General features: G+C 39.2%; 1 protein-coding gene across 1 annotated transcript in view; it reads right to left on the reverse strand.

The window, feature by feature from the left end:
* The window catches only part of tnfsf10l (TNF superfamily member 10, like), an 82,097-nt gene that overhangs the window by 46,795 nt on the left and 19,991 nt on the right, over nt 1-15,311 (reverse strand). The window contains exon 2 of the mRNA XM_006806897.2: nt 1,589-1,738. Within this exon, the coding sequence (XP_006806960.1) occupies nt 1,589-1,738 (150 nt within the window). The remainder of the gene's footprint in view (nt 1-1,588; nt 1,739-15,311) is intronic.

Here is a 15,311-nt window from a genome sequence, read left to right on the forward strand (position 1 = left end):
CTGCATCAGTCGCTGCAGATGTTTCTAAATTCACTGTAACTGTGCAGATTCCTTCATGCTGAAACCAGGCTCCATCTGGTCTTTAACCCAGGGTCAGCGGAGTTGTCTGGGCTGACATCATTAGGGGCAACATTAAAGACTTTTAGTTGAGGGCTTTAAAAATTCAAATCTGGATTTCATCAGTTAACTTAATGGGATATAAAGATAATCATTCAGAAAAGTACTGGATGAGTATTAGCTGGTAAAGATGCATTTAATGTACCATCCAGTCTACAAAAAGTATATTTGCAATATTTTTTCTTGAATGAGCAATACTACATTCTAACTTTTGTTCGTTGTTGTTTTTTTTATACAAAGTACCAGACATACACAATAGCCGTTGACTAAATTAGCATTCTTGAAATCAATTTTATAACATGTTAAGTGTATCTCAAACCTTCTACTTCTGTACTTGCCCTTCTTAAGCACACGAGTGCATATTCAAAAAGATATCTAGTCTTATATTAAGCACATTAAGAGTTTCTGGATAATCAGTTCATGATCCTTATAAAGTCTGGAGTGTGCGCGTCATGTTGGTGATGTCATCAAAATGATGTTTGCTAGTTAGCTAAGTTAATGCTAACTGGCCAGCATTCAAGAGTATATTTTTTTAAATATGAACTTTTAACATATTGTGGCATTACTTGGGTTCATGCAGTTTTCATTGCAGTCTTTACCATCTGTACTCTGTACCACAATAACAGCTGTTGACAACAGAAAGGTTTCTGCAACAGTTTGTTTATTGCTTCTGGTCTTAGCTAGTGTTTGCTAACACTAGTGACTGGAACTTTATTTGAAGTGGATCTAACACTGTCAGACTTGGGCAATTAGCCAATGAACTCTCATTTGATATTAGAATTTAATCAAACTCTTTATTAAAGAAAAACTCTTACGTGGTCAGATATGGTTTGAAAAAGCTATTTGTGATAGTTTCCAGTAGGTTTTTTTTTTATATATATATTTAGGTGTTTGAAGTGACAATCAGATTTCCAGTTTCTTTCAGAATTCTTAGGAATCTGGAATTTTCTATTAGAACTTTATTGGGTTGCAGAGGGTTTTTGTAAAAGAACTAGTGTTGTGTTTGTTCAGGTGTTTGACAAATTGCAATTGCGAGATACACGCAGTAGTTAGGTTGAGTCACTGTCAAACATTGCACTTATCATTCAATCTTTTTTGATTTAAGACAACACTACTCTGCCAAAAATACATGCTACATAGCTAGTAATAGTGCAATAGTGCATAGTGCAATAGCATAATACATGCTATTGCACACAGTGCACTTTTTGGATTTGTATTAATGGAAGAATGCGAACTGAGGCAGTTTTACGTCAGTGTGTGTGAAGCTATTATTTCAAGATAATATCGGCACTGGAAAACTAATAGACCTACAATGTTGAAGGCTGTATTAAAACTAAAAACAATGCCCTAATACGAGAGGCAATTAAATCTTTTAAATCAATTTATTAAACATAATGTTTTGCTTAATAATATTGTTATTCATTTGGTTGATGTGTGGTAAATGTAATGTTCCTTTCCTTCCATCTCTTACCTTGGAGATGTAAGCTTTGATGCCTTCGGCCAGTTTGATGCAGGGTTCGCCGAAGAGCTGGGCCAGCTGATCTGGGATGTCCTGGTCCTTATCCAGAGCATTTAGTAAACTCAGGCATTTTAACTCCTCTGTCACTCCCTGACTACGCACCTGTAGGACAAACATGAGACAAAAAAAGAGAAAGTTAAACGACTGTTAAATGACAGTAATTCTTGATGCAAATTGATCCTCATGAGATGCGGAACCCAAAGATCCAGCGTATCATATAATATTTATCAGTAGCTAGAAGACAATCGTTATCACAACTGTTTTCACAATTGCTATCCCAAAATCAAGTCTTATTAATAATTTCTGATCGCTTACATGGGTCCATAAACATCCTTAAATTGATTTATTCTTTCCCTTTCCTCTTGATATTTATGCATGTCAGTTAGTCATACTCTTGTGTATCATCACTCTGTCAGCATTTTCAGAGCATCAGCTCATGTGCTGTCAGTGTCCTTGAGCACGTGTTTCTAATTTCTGCTATTTTTTCTGCAACATTATCTTGAGGCACCAAACCTTTCCGCAGGTTTTCAAGGATGTAAATAACCGATATAAGCAGGTTTAAGTACACAAAAGTCAATCAGAAGCAATAGCAACTAGGATAAAATAATAATGTGAGGATTTTTTTTAGAATTTGTGCATTTTTTTAAGTGTTTGGGGGGGGAAATGGTATTCGTCTCGGATTGATTTGTAGGCTGAGACCAAACGTAACGAGAATAGTTTGGCACAGGTGCACCACTGAAATGCAGGTACTTATGCAACAACACTTAGTAAAGGGTTTTTCCTAGTGTGAACATTTCTTAGCATGTGTGCATACATACACACATATGCAGTCTAATAAGAGACAATTGAATCAACAATTCCTCAGTGGGCAGAGGGGAAATTGTTTGATTTGCTACGCCTCCTGTTTGGCAGAGACTTCCATCCCAAATAAGAAATGTTTTCATGTAATCTTAGGCAGCATGGGTCAAATAAAACATCTTTGGGAACTGGATTGTCCACGGTGCTCTAGCTTTGGAGTTATGCACACAGATGTGTAAGTGTGTGTATCCGTGTGTGGATATCCTTCAGGGAGGTTGTCGGCATCACCATCTGAAAGCCCTGTTAATGACTCTGTAACAAGCACTGATGAGGAGAGAGAGATTACAGTCCTGCCCTCCTTCAACCCTCCTCTGTATTTTTATTAATTTCTTTCTGCTTGACCTCCATTTTCTAATGAAACCCTTTTTTCTTCCTCTGTGTTCTTTTCCATCCCCTGCCTTTTCGTTTCCCACACCAGTTCATGTTGGTGCTGGGCCACATCTCAACATTGCTGCCCAGCCCTGACAAAAGATGACTCACGTCTCTAATGACTTCACTTCTATTCAAGGACAAATCCCAATGCGTCTAATTAGACACACATGTCAGCAGTTCCAGTCGGTACACATTCCAGTTACAAGTCTATGTGTAATTTGAGGTCAATTTTGAGAGGCTCTTATTATCCATTACAGTCAAATTTATAAAATGTGCAAAGCTGACAAAGAGGTTTTCTTGACCTATCTGACCTTTGCACGACCCAAAAACCCGTGTTTCATATAAGACGGTGTCAGTAGAAACACAAGCATGAACCCGACACAGTCAGCTTTTTGGGAGAAGGACAAGAAGACAAAATATCTAATGGAAAGTTGAGTCTTCACTGGATACATTACTGTTAGGGAGAGCATTTGCAATTTGACTGTTTCTCCTGTAAAAAACAAGTCGACATCTGAAGTTATCACATAGATCTACAAGGTTTTTATTTAAGTTGTAGCTCTACAGAACAAACTCTTTCAAAGTAGCCAAATTTTGTGTAATTCAGCATTTTAAGATTATCTGTACAGCTTTTTATTTATATATTATAATACTATATGAAACTGAGCAGCCTGAAGTAGGTGCTTGTGGCTCACAGGAATTAATTTTATATGCTGGCCCTGTTATTTGAGAGTTGTACTAGTATATATATGAGGCAGAAAATAAGGAAATGCATAAAAGGTCTTCTTAAAATACCAAAAAAGTCCCACGTATTCCTAGTTTAAACCTGCAGAGGGTAAAAATGTGCAAATCCTTTAACTTAATGGCATTTAATGTTATTCTCTGCATGTGATGAGGTTAAACTTAATCGCGCACAAAATTACATACTGCTGAGTTAATTAGAGTACACGCTCATTTTAAGCGTTTTGTGAAACTTTAAGGGTCATTTGTGACTGTTGGCGTCACTCTTGAAGACTTGGCTCAAAAACGTCTTTTTTTGAGAAGTGACTTAAACTCACTCATCTATCTACTCTCTATTGTTTTTCACCATTGCGATGAGAGAAAAGGAAGCACAGCAGGGCATTTTAGATCATCCGAATACAAGCAGGATACATCCCAACAAAAACTGCTGACAGTGGAGTATGGGCAGAGACACCCCGTGCATTGCGAGGAGTGATGACAGCAGAAGTGATAGGGAGTTTCACACATGCATGAGTGGATCTGAGCTCACTCGGCACAAGAAACAGAATGAAAGTGAGTTGCGTTTCTTTCTGGCGCCTTTGCCAAAACACACTCCCTGCTTTGGTGGATCTGGTTGAAGGATTTAATTGCTATTAAGGAGTTCCTTTGTATATAAAAATAAAAGATTTTACAGACCATGCTTTGCAAGTGTGTTTGCACGCAAGCATGTGTGTCCATTAAGTTTTGACAGGGCCGGTAGGGAGTGTTTGATCTATTATGGGAAACACTCTTGTCCATGTTAGTGAAGAGATAAAGCCCATGCACATCACTGCACAGAGCTAAAAACAGGATTAGAAGTAATCTTTCTGCTCCATTAGTGGATGGAAACGAGGCCAGAGGCCAAACTGAGCTTCCAGAGAAACATTATCACAAAGTTAATGCACTTATTTGTTTCTGAATTTAAACTAATAGTAAGTTAAGTGTGGAAAAAAAACATCCTACGTCCTCTCACTGGAGAAATGATGACACCATCACTAATTAGGACTAAACCTTTGAATACTTAAAAAGACACAAATTGTAATTTGCAGTAAACTAACTGAATGTGAAATAACCTAAAGGTATTTAAATTGCACTTACAACTTACCATCAATTTACCACTGTGAATATATTTATGTACCTCCAATTATGATTGCATATGCTTTTCTTAATTTGTGATCATTTTCTTCTGATTCTGTGTCAGTTGGCACTGGGTAATTGACCCTGAATTGGGAAACTGGAAGAAGATGGATTGATGGATGGTTTTCGGTTGTACACATACAATGAAATTGCAGGACAATATGAACCATCCACTGAAGGTTTGGCTACCTCAGCTGGAATTCTGTTATGTATAAATAATAAATACCTCTCCACAGACAAATCTCTGCAGTCAGAAAAAAAAAGAAAATTGTTAACAAAATTTTAGCCACTCAGATCTAAGGGACCTTACAGAAGTCATGGGAATGCAAGCTATGATACTTTGTTTAGGGTACTTCCCCAGTGTACAGGAAAAAACAACCTGTCCGACCTGACTGATACCTACACGTTCAGGACAAACGTTAAAGGCAGCTGTGTAGAATAAAACCTTTGAAACATTGGCTAATGTTGGCTGTCTCTACAAAATTGTTCAGACACATTAGTGAAGACCAACCTGACCAATAGTGGATTGACCAGCTAGCAAACCAACATTGCTGATTTTTGCCCAATGCTGTGCAATCTGACTAAAAGATCATTGTTTGAACAAACAACCTAATGACTTCCAGTCCCAACTGAGAGATGGGTTGGCGGAACGAATTTTGTCACATTTATTTAGAGTCTTTGTGCTGTAGCTCTTATGGTTACAATGCAAAAGCTGGCTGGTGTCTGGCTTCAGCTGGGAGCCAGCACCATCACAGAGCCAAGCACAACCTTACTTTCCATGTTTGGTTCCTCTGGAGGATCTTTCCATAAATACTTAATCAAATTGTCTGATCTGTCCGTGTAAACCAAATTCTTCCGATCTGTGGTTGGGAGTTTGTCTTTCATTTACTCATTTTGAGGCCATAATATTGAAATGAACTCTTCATTTAAGCGATTGCATCAGTCATTTCCAGAACTCAAAATGTTTTTGATTTAGTAAAGCTGTTGGAAAAGCAAAGAAAATGTGAGTGTGTTGTTTTTCCTGTAGGCCTATGTGGACATGCAGGCCTCTAGAGATGGAGGAATCAGCCCCTACATCATTACCATGCCCTGAGAACATCCATCTGGAACGGCTCCACAGGTTTTTAAGCATGAGCATTATGAAGAGGTCCCTCCCCTCATCCATCCTGACTTCTCCACTGACAGCAGTTTGTCAGCCAGTTCCTGAATCCTCTTTGCCAAAACCCCTAAATTGCAAAAGTGCCTTTATTAGCTATCATTTCAGGAATAAGTTACACCCCCGTGATTCGACAAGAACAAATCAATAAGCTGGTGAGAGGTCATCCACAGCACTTGAATTACTTCTTTACAATTTGCAGAAATGTCTTCTGACAAAAACTTAATTACTTAATTCTTAAACAATGGTCTAAAGAGGGTTTCTAATCTTATTAATAGCATGTAATCTGCTTTGCAGTTTTGCTGTTATTATTTTATGAAAGCACACTTTCATTTTCTCTGAAGCCATATGATATATTTTACACAAACAGTCTTAAATTCTGGTCTTGCTGCACTTATCCCCTGAGCAAAGTATTTTCTCAGTGTATTGACATCAATCATTTATCCTTCCCTTGGCTCCTAAGCAATGAGTCCATCGGGCCCCCTCCGCAGCCCAATCCAAACCAACAAAAGCTAAAAACATTTGCAGCATGCAAAAGATTTTTGTAACTCTCAACTGTGTTGTTAAACTTAGTCAGATATAACTGTATAATGTTAGCTAGCATGTCAAAAGCAAAGAAAAATAGATATGAGAGTCCGTAGAGGTTGTTTTCCTTGGAAAGACCCCTGACAGTTGTTGCATCGCGACATATCCATTTTTTTTCTCCGCAAAACATTTGAAAACTGCGATGAAGATTAATTTTAATATATTTGGATCATAAAAGATATATTTTCTTAATCCAGGTTACATGGTGATGTAATGCACCCTCAGGCAGCCTTGCTAAGAGGACTAAGAGATGAAACACCTGGCTAAACTCTTTGGCAGAAGTTTGTAGAAAAACAGAAAAATGGGTTCATTATTATCGTCTTCCCAAAACGTACTTGCAGTGCTTTGGACCCTGTGCTTCTATTGTGATTACAGTTTGGCAGCTAACGTTAGAAAACAATTACTCTGACGACTAAAACAAACCAGCTTTAACTGTTGTTATCAGACACAACATGAACTGTGGTTTCCAGTGTCACACACTTCGTACATCAAAACCATATCAAAACTGACTTTGAAGATTTTAATGGAGCAATTAAAAAAACATTTTCCTGCTGCTTGTTTTTGTGATAAAATCGCAAGGCTGGTGATTTTTTTGAATTGTTAGTTAGTTTAGTCGAGGACATTGGGCAAAAAATAATCTACCATCAATTAAGTTGAATATACTGGAATTTTCAGTACTCTGCAAAACTTCTGAGCCACCCATCATTTCTTCATATGTCGCTTCCACAGTTTTAAAGAGAGCAATAATTCTCCAGCTTTGGTCATCATCAGGTTTTGAATCGACCATTTTCAGGCATTTTAATTTAGGTACAACCATCAGTGTATACAGCCATCTGTAAAACACAGTGGTGGCCGTGTCATGGTTCGAGGCTACATGTGGTGTTAGAGATCTTGTCTAAATTTATGGAATTGTGAATGCCAAAAAGTACCATCAGATTTGAATCCAACTTGCAATACCATCTGGAAGCTTTGGATTGGCAGCAGCCTCATTTTTCAGCATGACAGCGATCCCAAACGCACTCCTACACAAACCGACGTGGATAGAAAAACACACAATGAAACACTATCAGCCATGAATTAGCCTCCCCAGAGCCCAGACCTCAACATTATTAAACCAGTGTGGGATCATCTAAAGGCAGACAACATCCAAAGAAGAACTCTGAATCTCTTTTAGGAAGCCTGGAGAACTATTCCTGAAGACTACTTAAAGAAATTACAAGATATGTTGACTAAGAGAGTTCAGGCTGTGTTAAATAATAAAGGTAGTCATACCAAATACTGACTTTGAAGGTTGTTGGAATTATACAAGCTCTGTTTGTGTCCTATATACTGTATTTCCAAGTAATAAATCACTGCATGTATTTCCCATTTTCCAACCAAAATATAAAAAAGTGAGGGGTGGCTCAAGACTTTGGGACAGTTCTATGTATGTATGATCAGTTTAGAATTATGAGTCAAGCTAAGATTAATTGTCCTTGTGAGTCAAAAAACAAAGACACAGAAACACGGACTTTTTGCTCTGCTAAATATTGCACCACCACACCGCAGGTTAGATAATGCTCGTTCTGGTCCTGTTGACAAATTTTTGAAATGCATGACTTGTCGTACATAGACACCACTTCAGGACCCTTTGACATTGCATGTAAAACCCTCCATTCTGTCCCTCAGGCCTGTGGTTGTAGTATAGAGCAGCGGTCCCCAACCCCCGGGCCTCGGACCGGTACCGGTCTGTGAGTCGGTTGGTACCGGGCCGCGAGAGTTGAGGCTCAGGTGTGAAATGTATAGTTTTCAGGGTTTTTATCGGTTTTCAGCGTTATTTTGTTATCGTTTTTATCGTTAACTCGGTTTTCCTGGGTCTTTTCACGTGTGTTATGAATAAATCTTCTTTTTTTCGGTACCGGTACTAGTTTTATTTTGTTGTATTTATCCGCGACACCTTAAAGGCCGGTCCATGAAAATATTGTCAAGCATAAACCGGTCCGTGGCGCAAAAAAGGTTGGAGACCGCTGGTATAGAGAATATATTGGAGTATATTTTAAACCTCAGTAGATGCCCTGGGATGAGTGCACAATCCAAAATTAAAATTAGATGGCATAGTAATCATTGCTCGCATCTCATATCTAAGATTGGTAACTCAGTAGAAATGTATACTGTACTGACAACTGTATTGACATGGTGCAACTACACATTTCCCTTTAAAATGTAATAAAGTTATGCAACAACTCTGTAGCTTGACTAATATCTCTGCACACCAACATCCAAATCATATTTTTTCTTGCCAGTTTTGTGGTACAGCAGCAGACTGCTTAAAAACAAACAGACAAGAAAAAAGAAAACATTTCTTAGCCTGTCAAAAAGTTATTTTACTGCTGAACCTGAATTTGAATAATTGATGGCGAACTACTGTTCTCCAGACACAAGAGCTAAACTGGGATACACTCCCCATTGGTCTGCCCTTGGAACTGATCCTCGCTGCAACGAGTGGAAAATCGCACACATAAACACATGCATTTATGAGTGATCTATGCGCTTTTTAAGCGTGCTTAGCCAAAAGACATGTGGTCTCTCATGGCTGTCCATACTCAATTAGATGCCTGGGCTTCAGAGAGAGGCTGACAGAGCTCCTGTGATCCTGATGCCGGCTCTCTCAGGAAGTAGCAAACAATGCTTCACTGTTTCCTCCCCTGTGTGAGAGTTTTTGTGTGTGTGCATGTACATCTGTGTGTGTGTGTGTGTATGTGCAGTTGAGTGAATGTGTGTCTATGTGCATGCCCGTTTGTGTGTATGCTTGGCCCTCAGTGGGACACCAAAGGCTGAAAAGAATATCTCAGAGGGCCACTTGGAAACCAAGCTACAATTTTGTGTTTCACTGTGTATGTGTGTGTGTGGGAGTTCTTTGGCAGTCCACAACTCTCATTTTAGGGGATTAGGAAGAGGAGAAGGCAACCACGTAACTCAAATCCAGCAGGCCAGAGGTCTCAATCCAAGAGTGTGTGTGTCTGTGTGTGTGCATTGCAAGATGAACGGCTAACGTAGAGGAAGACAGAGAGCAGGGTGAAATAACCACTGAGGCCTCACTCACAGTGGCACTGCGCATAAATCACTTCATCCAAAAACAGCGGCAGGGAGACACACGAGTGCGGGAGTCAAATAAAACATACTGAGTGTGCAACACGGTGGAACGAGCTTCATCATGTTTAGCTACACCCCAGCCCGTGGCTGTGGGAGGGAAGAGTCTAGTTTTTAGGTAGCAATCTACACGGTATCACTACAAATTACCATCAAATCGATCCGTGTCTTTAGGCAGAAGGAGAATCAGTAGCAACAATACACAAGAAGATAGTAACTTGGAAAAAAATGCCTTTCACTGGTTCATTAAACTGTATGTGAAATTTGAAAACCATTCCTGAATGCCTCTGAAGGAAATGCTCTGAAGCAGAAGTGAACCAAGGCTCCTACAATAACCTTCGGGGTATGGTTGCTTGCCCAAACAGGTGAGGTATAGAGGCAGAGCCCGTCCTGCTCATCCAGTATTAGCAATCTGCTGATGTATAGATACATATAAATATTAAAAAGTAAAGAAAATATGGAAAATGCCCTTTAGCCATTTTATGGGTGCTGATGTTACACAGTTTGTCCACTGTTGGCAACACGTGTTACAACATGTAATACGACCATGCTTTTAAAAAATAAACTTGGTTTAGTCTTACAAGTCATGGCCATTATAAATGCCAAGACTGATATATTGGCGAATAGCTAGTTTCAGCTGATATATCGGTTGGGCTCTAATTGACAATGCTTCCATCAATCATTTTATTGCCACTCACAAAAATGTCTAAACAATCATTTCACATTAGATAAAAGAAAATATTCTTTTTTTTTAATCATATAAAATGCCAGAGGGAACGTTTTGAGTGAAACTGTGCATTCGGTTATTATTTAACTGACGCACATTCAAAATGTTTGAACAGTAAATTTATCAACTTTAAAAATGTGACAGTATTATGGAAGTACAGTCAAGAGAAAATCATCAATAAAAGCTAATCCACTCTAATCATTTCCTGGACTAGACATGTATGCTATCCAACTCACATGCTACGTATATAGTTTTCCATTTTTATTTTCCACAAATAGACAGAGGGGACACGTGTTTTCTGGGATTTTTAGTAATTATATACTATATGTGGGTGTTTCATTCTTAATACTTCCAAATCTCTTTTATGTCACTTCACAGTGTAGCCTGTATCCTGTTTTGGCAGTATTAAGATACGCTATGATTTCGTCTTGCTGAATAGCTAACTATACAAAAAGCCGTTTCCACAGCTAGGTAGAACATCAAGAAAGAAATGGCCGGAGCTTATCACAGCTGTGAAATCTGTTTCTACCTCATCCAAACTGTTTCTATCAACTGCAACCACAGCTGTTTGGCAAACTGGAAGTAATGGATATATCACTTTCCACTGTTTGGTTTATGCAAAGGAAAATGAAATAAGCCTTGAATACAAACAGCTAAACAAGAAAACCATACCACACTGAATAAAGTTAAATGAAACAGCAGGTCAGTCACGCACACGAAAATCCAAAACATGAGAAACTAAAGGACATCTGTAAATGCTGCAAAAAACAGGCAACATGTTTTAGCTTTAGCAGCTTTTCATACTTCAGAGCTGTGATTAGCACGTATGTTTCTGGAGGTTCTGACACCTTCAGTAAAGTACACGTTTAACTAATTTAGAGAAAGTCTATACAGTCATAAACACTGGAGTATTGTAGGCGTTGTGGTGATTTATTACTTTGGCACTTAAGCAACACCCAGCTCACTGTAAAGATGAGCCTTTGGCAAAAGAGTCTGACTCTTCATCCACTACTCACTTTCCTTTGTTAAGTAAAAGGCCCAGAGCAATCGTTAAAAGCTGCAGTGAATGTAGTCATGTGTTTGCATCGGTGTACAAGCTTCTGGTTATTTGTGCATGGGTGGGAATGAGCAGTTTCATATTTAACAGATACGTTTGAGACGGTTTTCAGTCTAAAGGCATGCGTGTCTGCAGGTTTATGAGCACACTGTGTGCAAGCTTCACTATCTGCTGTATCTGGCAGGCAGCCAGGGTGGTGCTGACACTGATTTATTCGACAGCGTTGTCCGTTACACGTTTAATGGCCGGCCATTTTTTTAGCAATCCATCACGTTAAACCAGGATCTTTTTGCTAAGGAGCTCTTGATTGCCAATAAGGCACAAATGGTATTTACAAGGGAAAATAAAAATATAGGCTGCTTTCATTGTAAATAGTGAAGTAACTGTGAGTTTCTACCTCACTCCAATGTGCGGGCCAAGTTTTTGTCTGGAGAGAAAAGGCTGACACTCCCCCACATGAGGCCTGCCAGATTGCAGCACAAAATACAAAACAGCTTCCAGGGGAGTATTTTGAAAACTCGAGCCAAAGACACAATCATTAGAGCACCGGGGAGCAGAAACCACCATTTTTAACATGGGTTCATGCGACCACATGAGTCCCAGCTGGGCCTCACATGCCAACATCAGTTTGCTTCAGGAGGGTAACCAACCCAGGAAAGTCTTGGAGAAATGCCAACATTTTTAAAGAAGATAAACTGAAAAAAGTGTGCATCAACATGCAACTACATTTGCAATCATCATTTAAAATTCTGAATATTGGTGGCATAAGATTTATTTCCAATCAATCCAAATTACAACAACATCTTAAAGACTCTAAAACATTATAGAAAGAAACCCAACGACACAGCAATCCACTATGAGTAACGGTTTGGCAACGATCGATGGAGTAAACAGGAAAAAGAAAAACCTCAGGCTGAACTAACTTCAGGGAAGGCAGCTATCTTCTTTCGTCCTTCAGGTCCCACTGTGACCAAAAGAACTTGATTCACTGTTTATCAGAAAACATGAGGAAGTCTCAGTTCTGGCATAGAAGTGATTAAAAACCACGAAAACCAATCCTCTTCCCCATCTCGGTGACTCGCTTGTTTTGCAGTGACATGCCAGTCATTATTTGGGAGTCAGTGTTTGGTCTTTGCAAATTTCCCCCAGACAGCAGGAGGTGCCTTAAAATGTAAAGATGAGCTGGCTCTGTCAAGGTCGAGACCATATTTTTCAAAATAATTTTTTTGATGACATGAATAAACAGAAGAAGAGTTCAAATAACAAGATCGCCACTCATGCCCTGTGATAAGGAAATATTGCCATTTCACACCGCATTTTCGGTGCCATTTAGCTGACCCCGTCGCCCTAGTGCAGCACTGAAAGCGCTTTCATTATGAGCCGCAAATACTATGTATTATCGGTTTAACGGATCACACGGCTTTGCCTAAATTTCTTCTGCATTAAATTTCAATCACACTGTTGCCATAATCTTCCCCAATTTAGAACAACCTTTGCTTCACTGTGACGTCTCTCTGACTCTGATCTTTCTGAAGTTCGATTTCTGCTCATTTGCCTTTAATGAGTATGTATTTAGCCGCTAGCTCCTACACAAAAAGCTCCACTGATTGCAGCCAAAAGGGCAATTTTATAAATTAATCAGGGAGGTCCTGAAAAATCTTGATTTTTAATCACAATCAAAGAACAAGTCAGGCTCTGTGAGAATAACAGTGAGCCTTCAAAGACAAGTTAAGAGTACACAGATGCATGTGACATGAGTTTAACAGAGTCCTGCATGGTTTTAGATGCAGACACTGGATATGAAAATGATTAAGAAGCACCGATTGATTTGTCTTTTGTCTAAAAAAATGTCACAAAAAGCTATGAAAAGTTATTGAATCTTGTGGCAGAGTTACTATGTGAACTGAAATATCATGATCGCTGTTGGGTATTGGGTAAAAATGCCAAAAAACAAAATGTTGAATCGTCAAATATTCAGGCACAGTGCTACTTATTCAGAAAGGAACTTCGGACAATGTCACTCAGGTTACATCAGTGTCCAAAATCTGCTCCAGATGTGTCCTCACTACTGGAAACACTTGTTTGTCTGCTCTGTCACTGAATTCACACAGTGACCTTTTCTTTTCTTACGTGGGACTTCACACAGATTTTGTACTAAGAAGCTGATTGTTTAAAGACTGTGTTATGTCCAGTTAAACTGGTTCTCAAATACATCAAGTAATGTCAAGAACATTTCAGGGCTACATTGCATGTGTATAATTGCTTCAGAAGATGTTACTACAGGTGCTGCAGTGCTTTGCAATGCACAGCACAGTCATTGCCTCACAGCAAGACTATTCTGGGTTCACGGGTGGCTGTGTTTTGCCAGTGCACCCTGTAGCCATGCAGTTTCTCCAGGTTCCCTTTGAATTTGACCATGAGAAACATGTGGTTTTCTCTCTGTCTATACGTACCCCGCTGACGCCCAAGACAGACTCCAGCTGCCCACAGTTTCTCCAGAATAAAAGCAGGTATAGCACGGATGGATATCTCGCTACATTCAAACAATGAGTGTTTTATTGCAGCGTTTCCTGGTGAGAAAAGATACTCAGCCGCAGCCAGATCCACTCAGGAACTAGATCATTTCCTCCAAATCAAGACAAATTGAAGGTAACCATGTGCGAACATGACTTTAACAAAAGACAGCACACATGTTCAGAGAAACTTCACCTAATCTGATTTGATCTGATTCAAGAGATGAATTACACCAATAAAAGCCCATAAATACACAATTGAACAAGCCCGTCTCCCACTGTTAAGTCAAAGGTTTCTCTTTGAGCTTTAAATCACAAAGAGTCTGGATTTTATACATGCTTGGAAGATGTCAATAAGGCTATAGCTGCTTTTTTCTTAATTCTATCCAGAAGACAGGCTGCTTCTGCTTGCAGGCATTAATCACATCAGTAGCAGGCAGTTACTTCCTTCTGCTCTTATTGGTTTCTCGTATGTGTGTTTGGATGACTTATCTGTTCTGTTTATCTAGGAAGTATGTTTTTTGAGGCCTTTGACATATTTATTGATCATTAGTTTACCTGCCGGCTACAATACAAATGTATGCATGCATCTCTGTGCATTCGGGCGTATGCATTCATGCACGCCTTTCCCTGCCGATATGCGTGACAGTGTACGCAACCCCCATCGAGAACGCAGAACGCCACTCCCAGCTTTAGCGTGTGGAACTATGACCTTTCTTTGTCAGCTTTGCTGTTTTGGAGTACCTCCAGTTTAAATAAAGTTTAAAGACATACAAAAGCAGGGCGGACCTGCATGCTGTTCTTCTGGCTGTGTCCCCTTTTTCTTTTTTAACTTCCTTGTTAGTAAAACAATTGAGAATATTGCTGTTTAACTAAAAAAAGAAAGAAAGAGCTGTTAAGATTAGTTGTGATGAGGACACAGGGCCTATTGTAATGCAAGGCTATGGTTATGCGAGCTGCGTTATCTAAGTTGGTTTTGCTGCTTGATTTGGTTACAAGGGTTAAGTTTCTGTTTCCTCATCATCTTTCCGAGAAGAAAGAAAGGGGAAAAGACATTATGACAAAAGCAAAGCCGAGGAAGAGAAGAGATCAGGACTTTCTGGTTCAGGCACCTGTGTACAAATGACAACAGAAATACTTACAGTAAATGTGTTAATTATGCCTGGTATGAAAACTCCAGAATAAGAGAGTCGAGTCTCAGCGAAAGCAAAACTATGTTTATTCTGATCAGCATGGAGATTCTCGTAAAGGATTTGCTGCATTTCAGCACACGCTAGAAAACGGTGTATACAAGACAAGTTAGCACCTGTGCTATTTAAACCTAATTTAAACCTGATACTTCACAATTTAAGTCCTGTCAGTAAATTACAGAAATACAAATACTT

The sequence above is a fragment of the Neolamprologus brichardi genome, chromosome 3 (genome assembly GCF_056152115.1).
Source record: "Neolamprologus brichardi isolate AB-2024 chromosome 3, ASM5615211v1, whole genome shotgun sequence".
NCBI lineage: Eukaryota > Metazoa > Chordata > Actinopteri > Cichliformes > Cichlidae > Neolamprologus > Neolamprologus brichardi.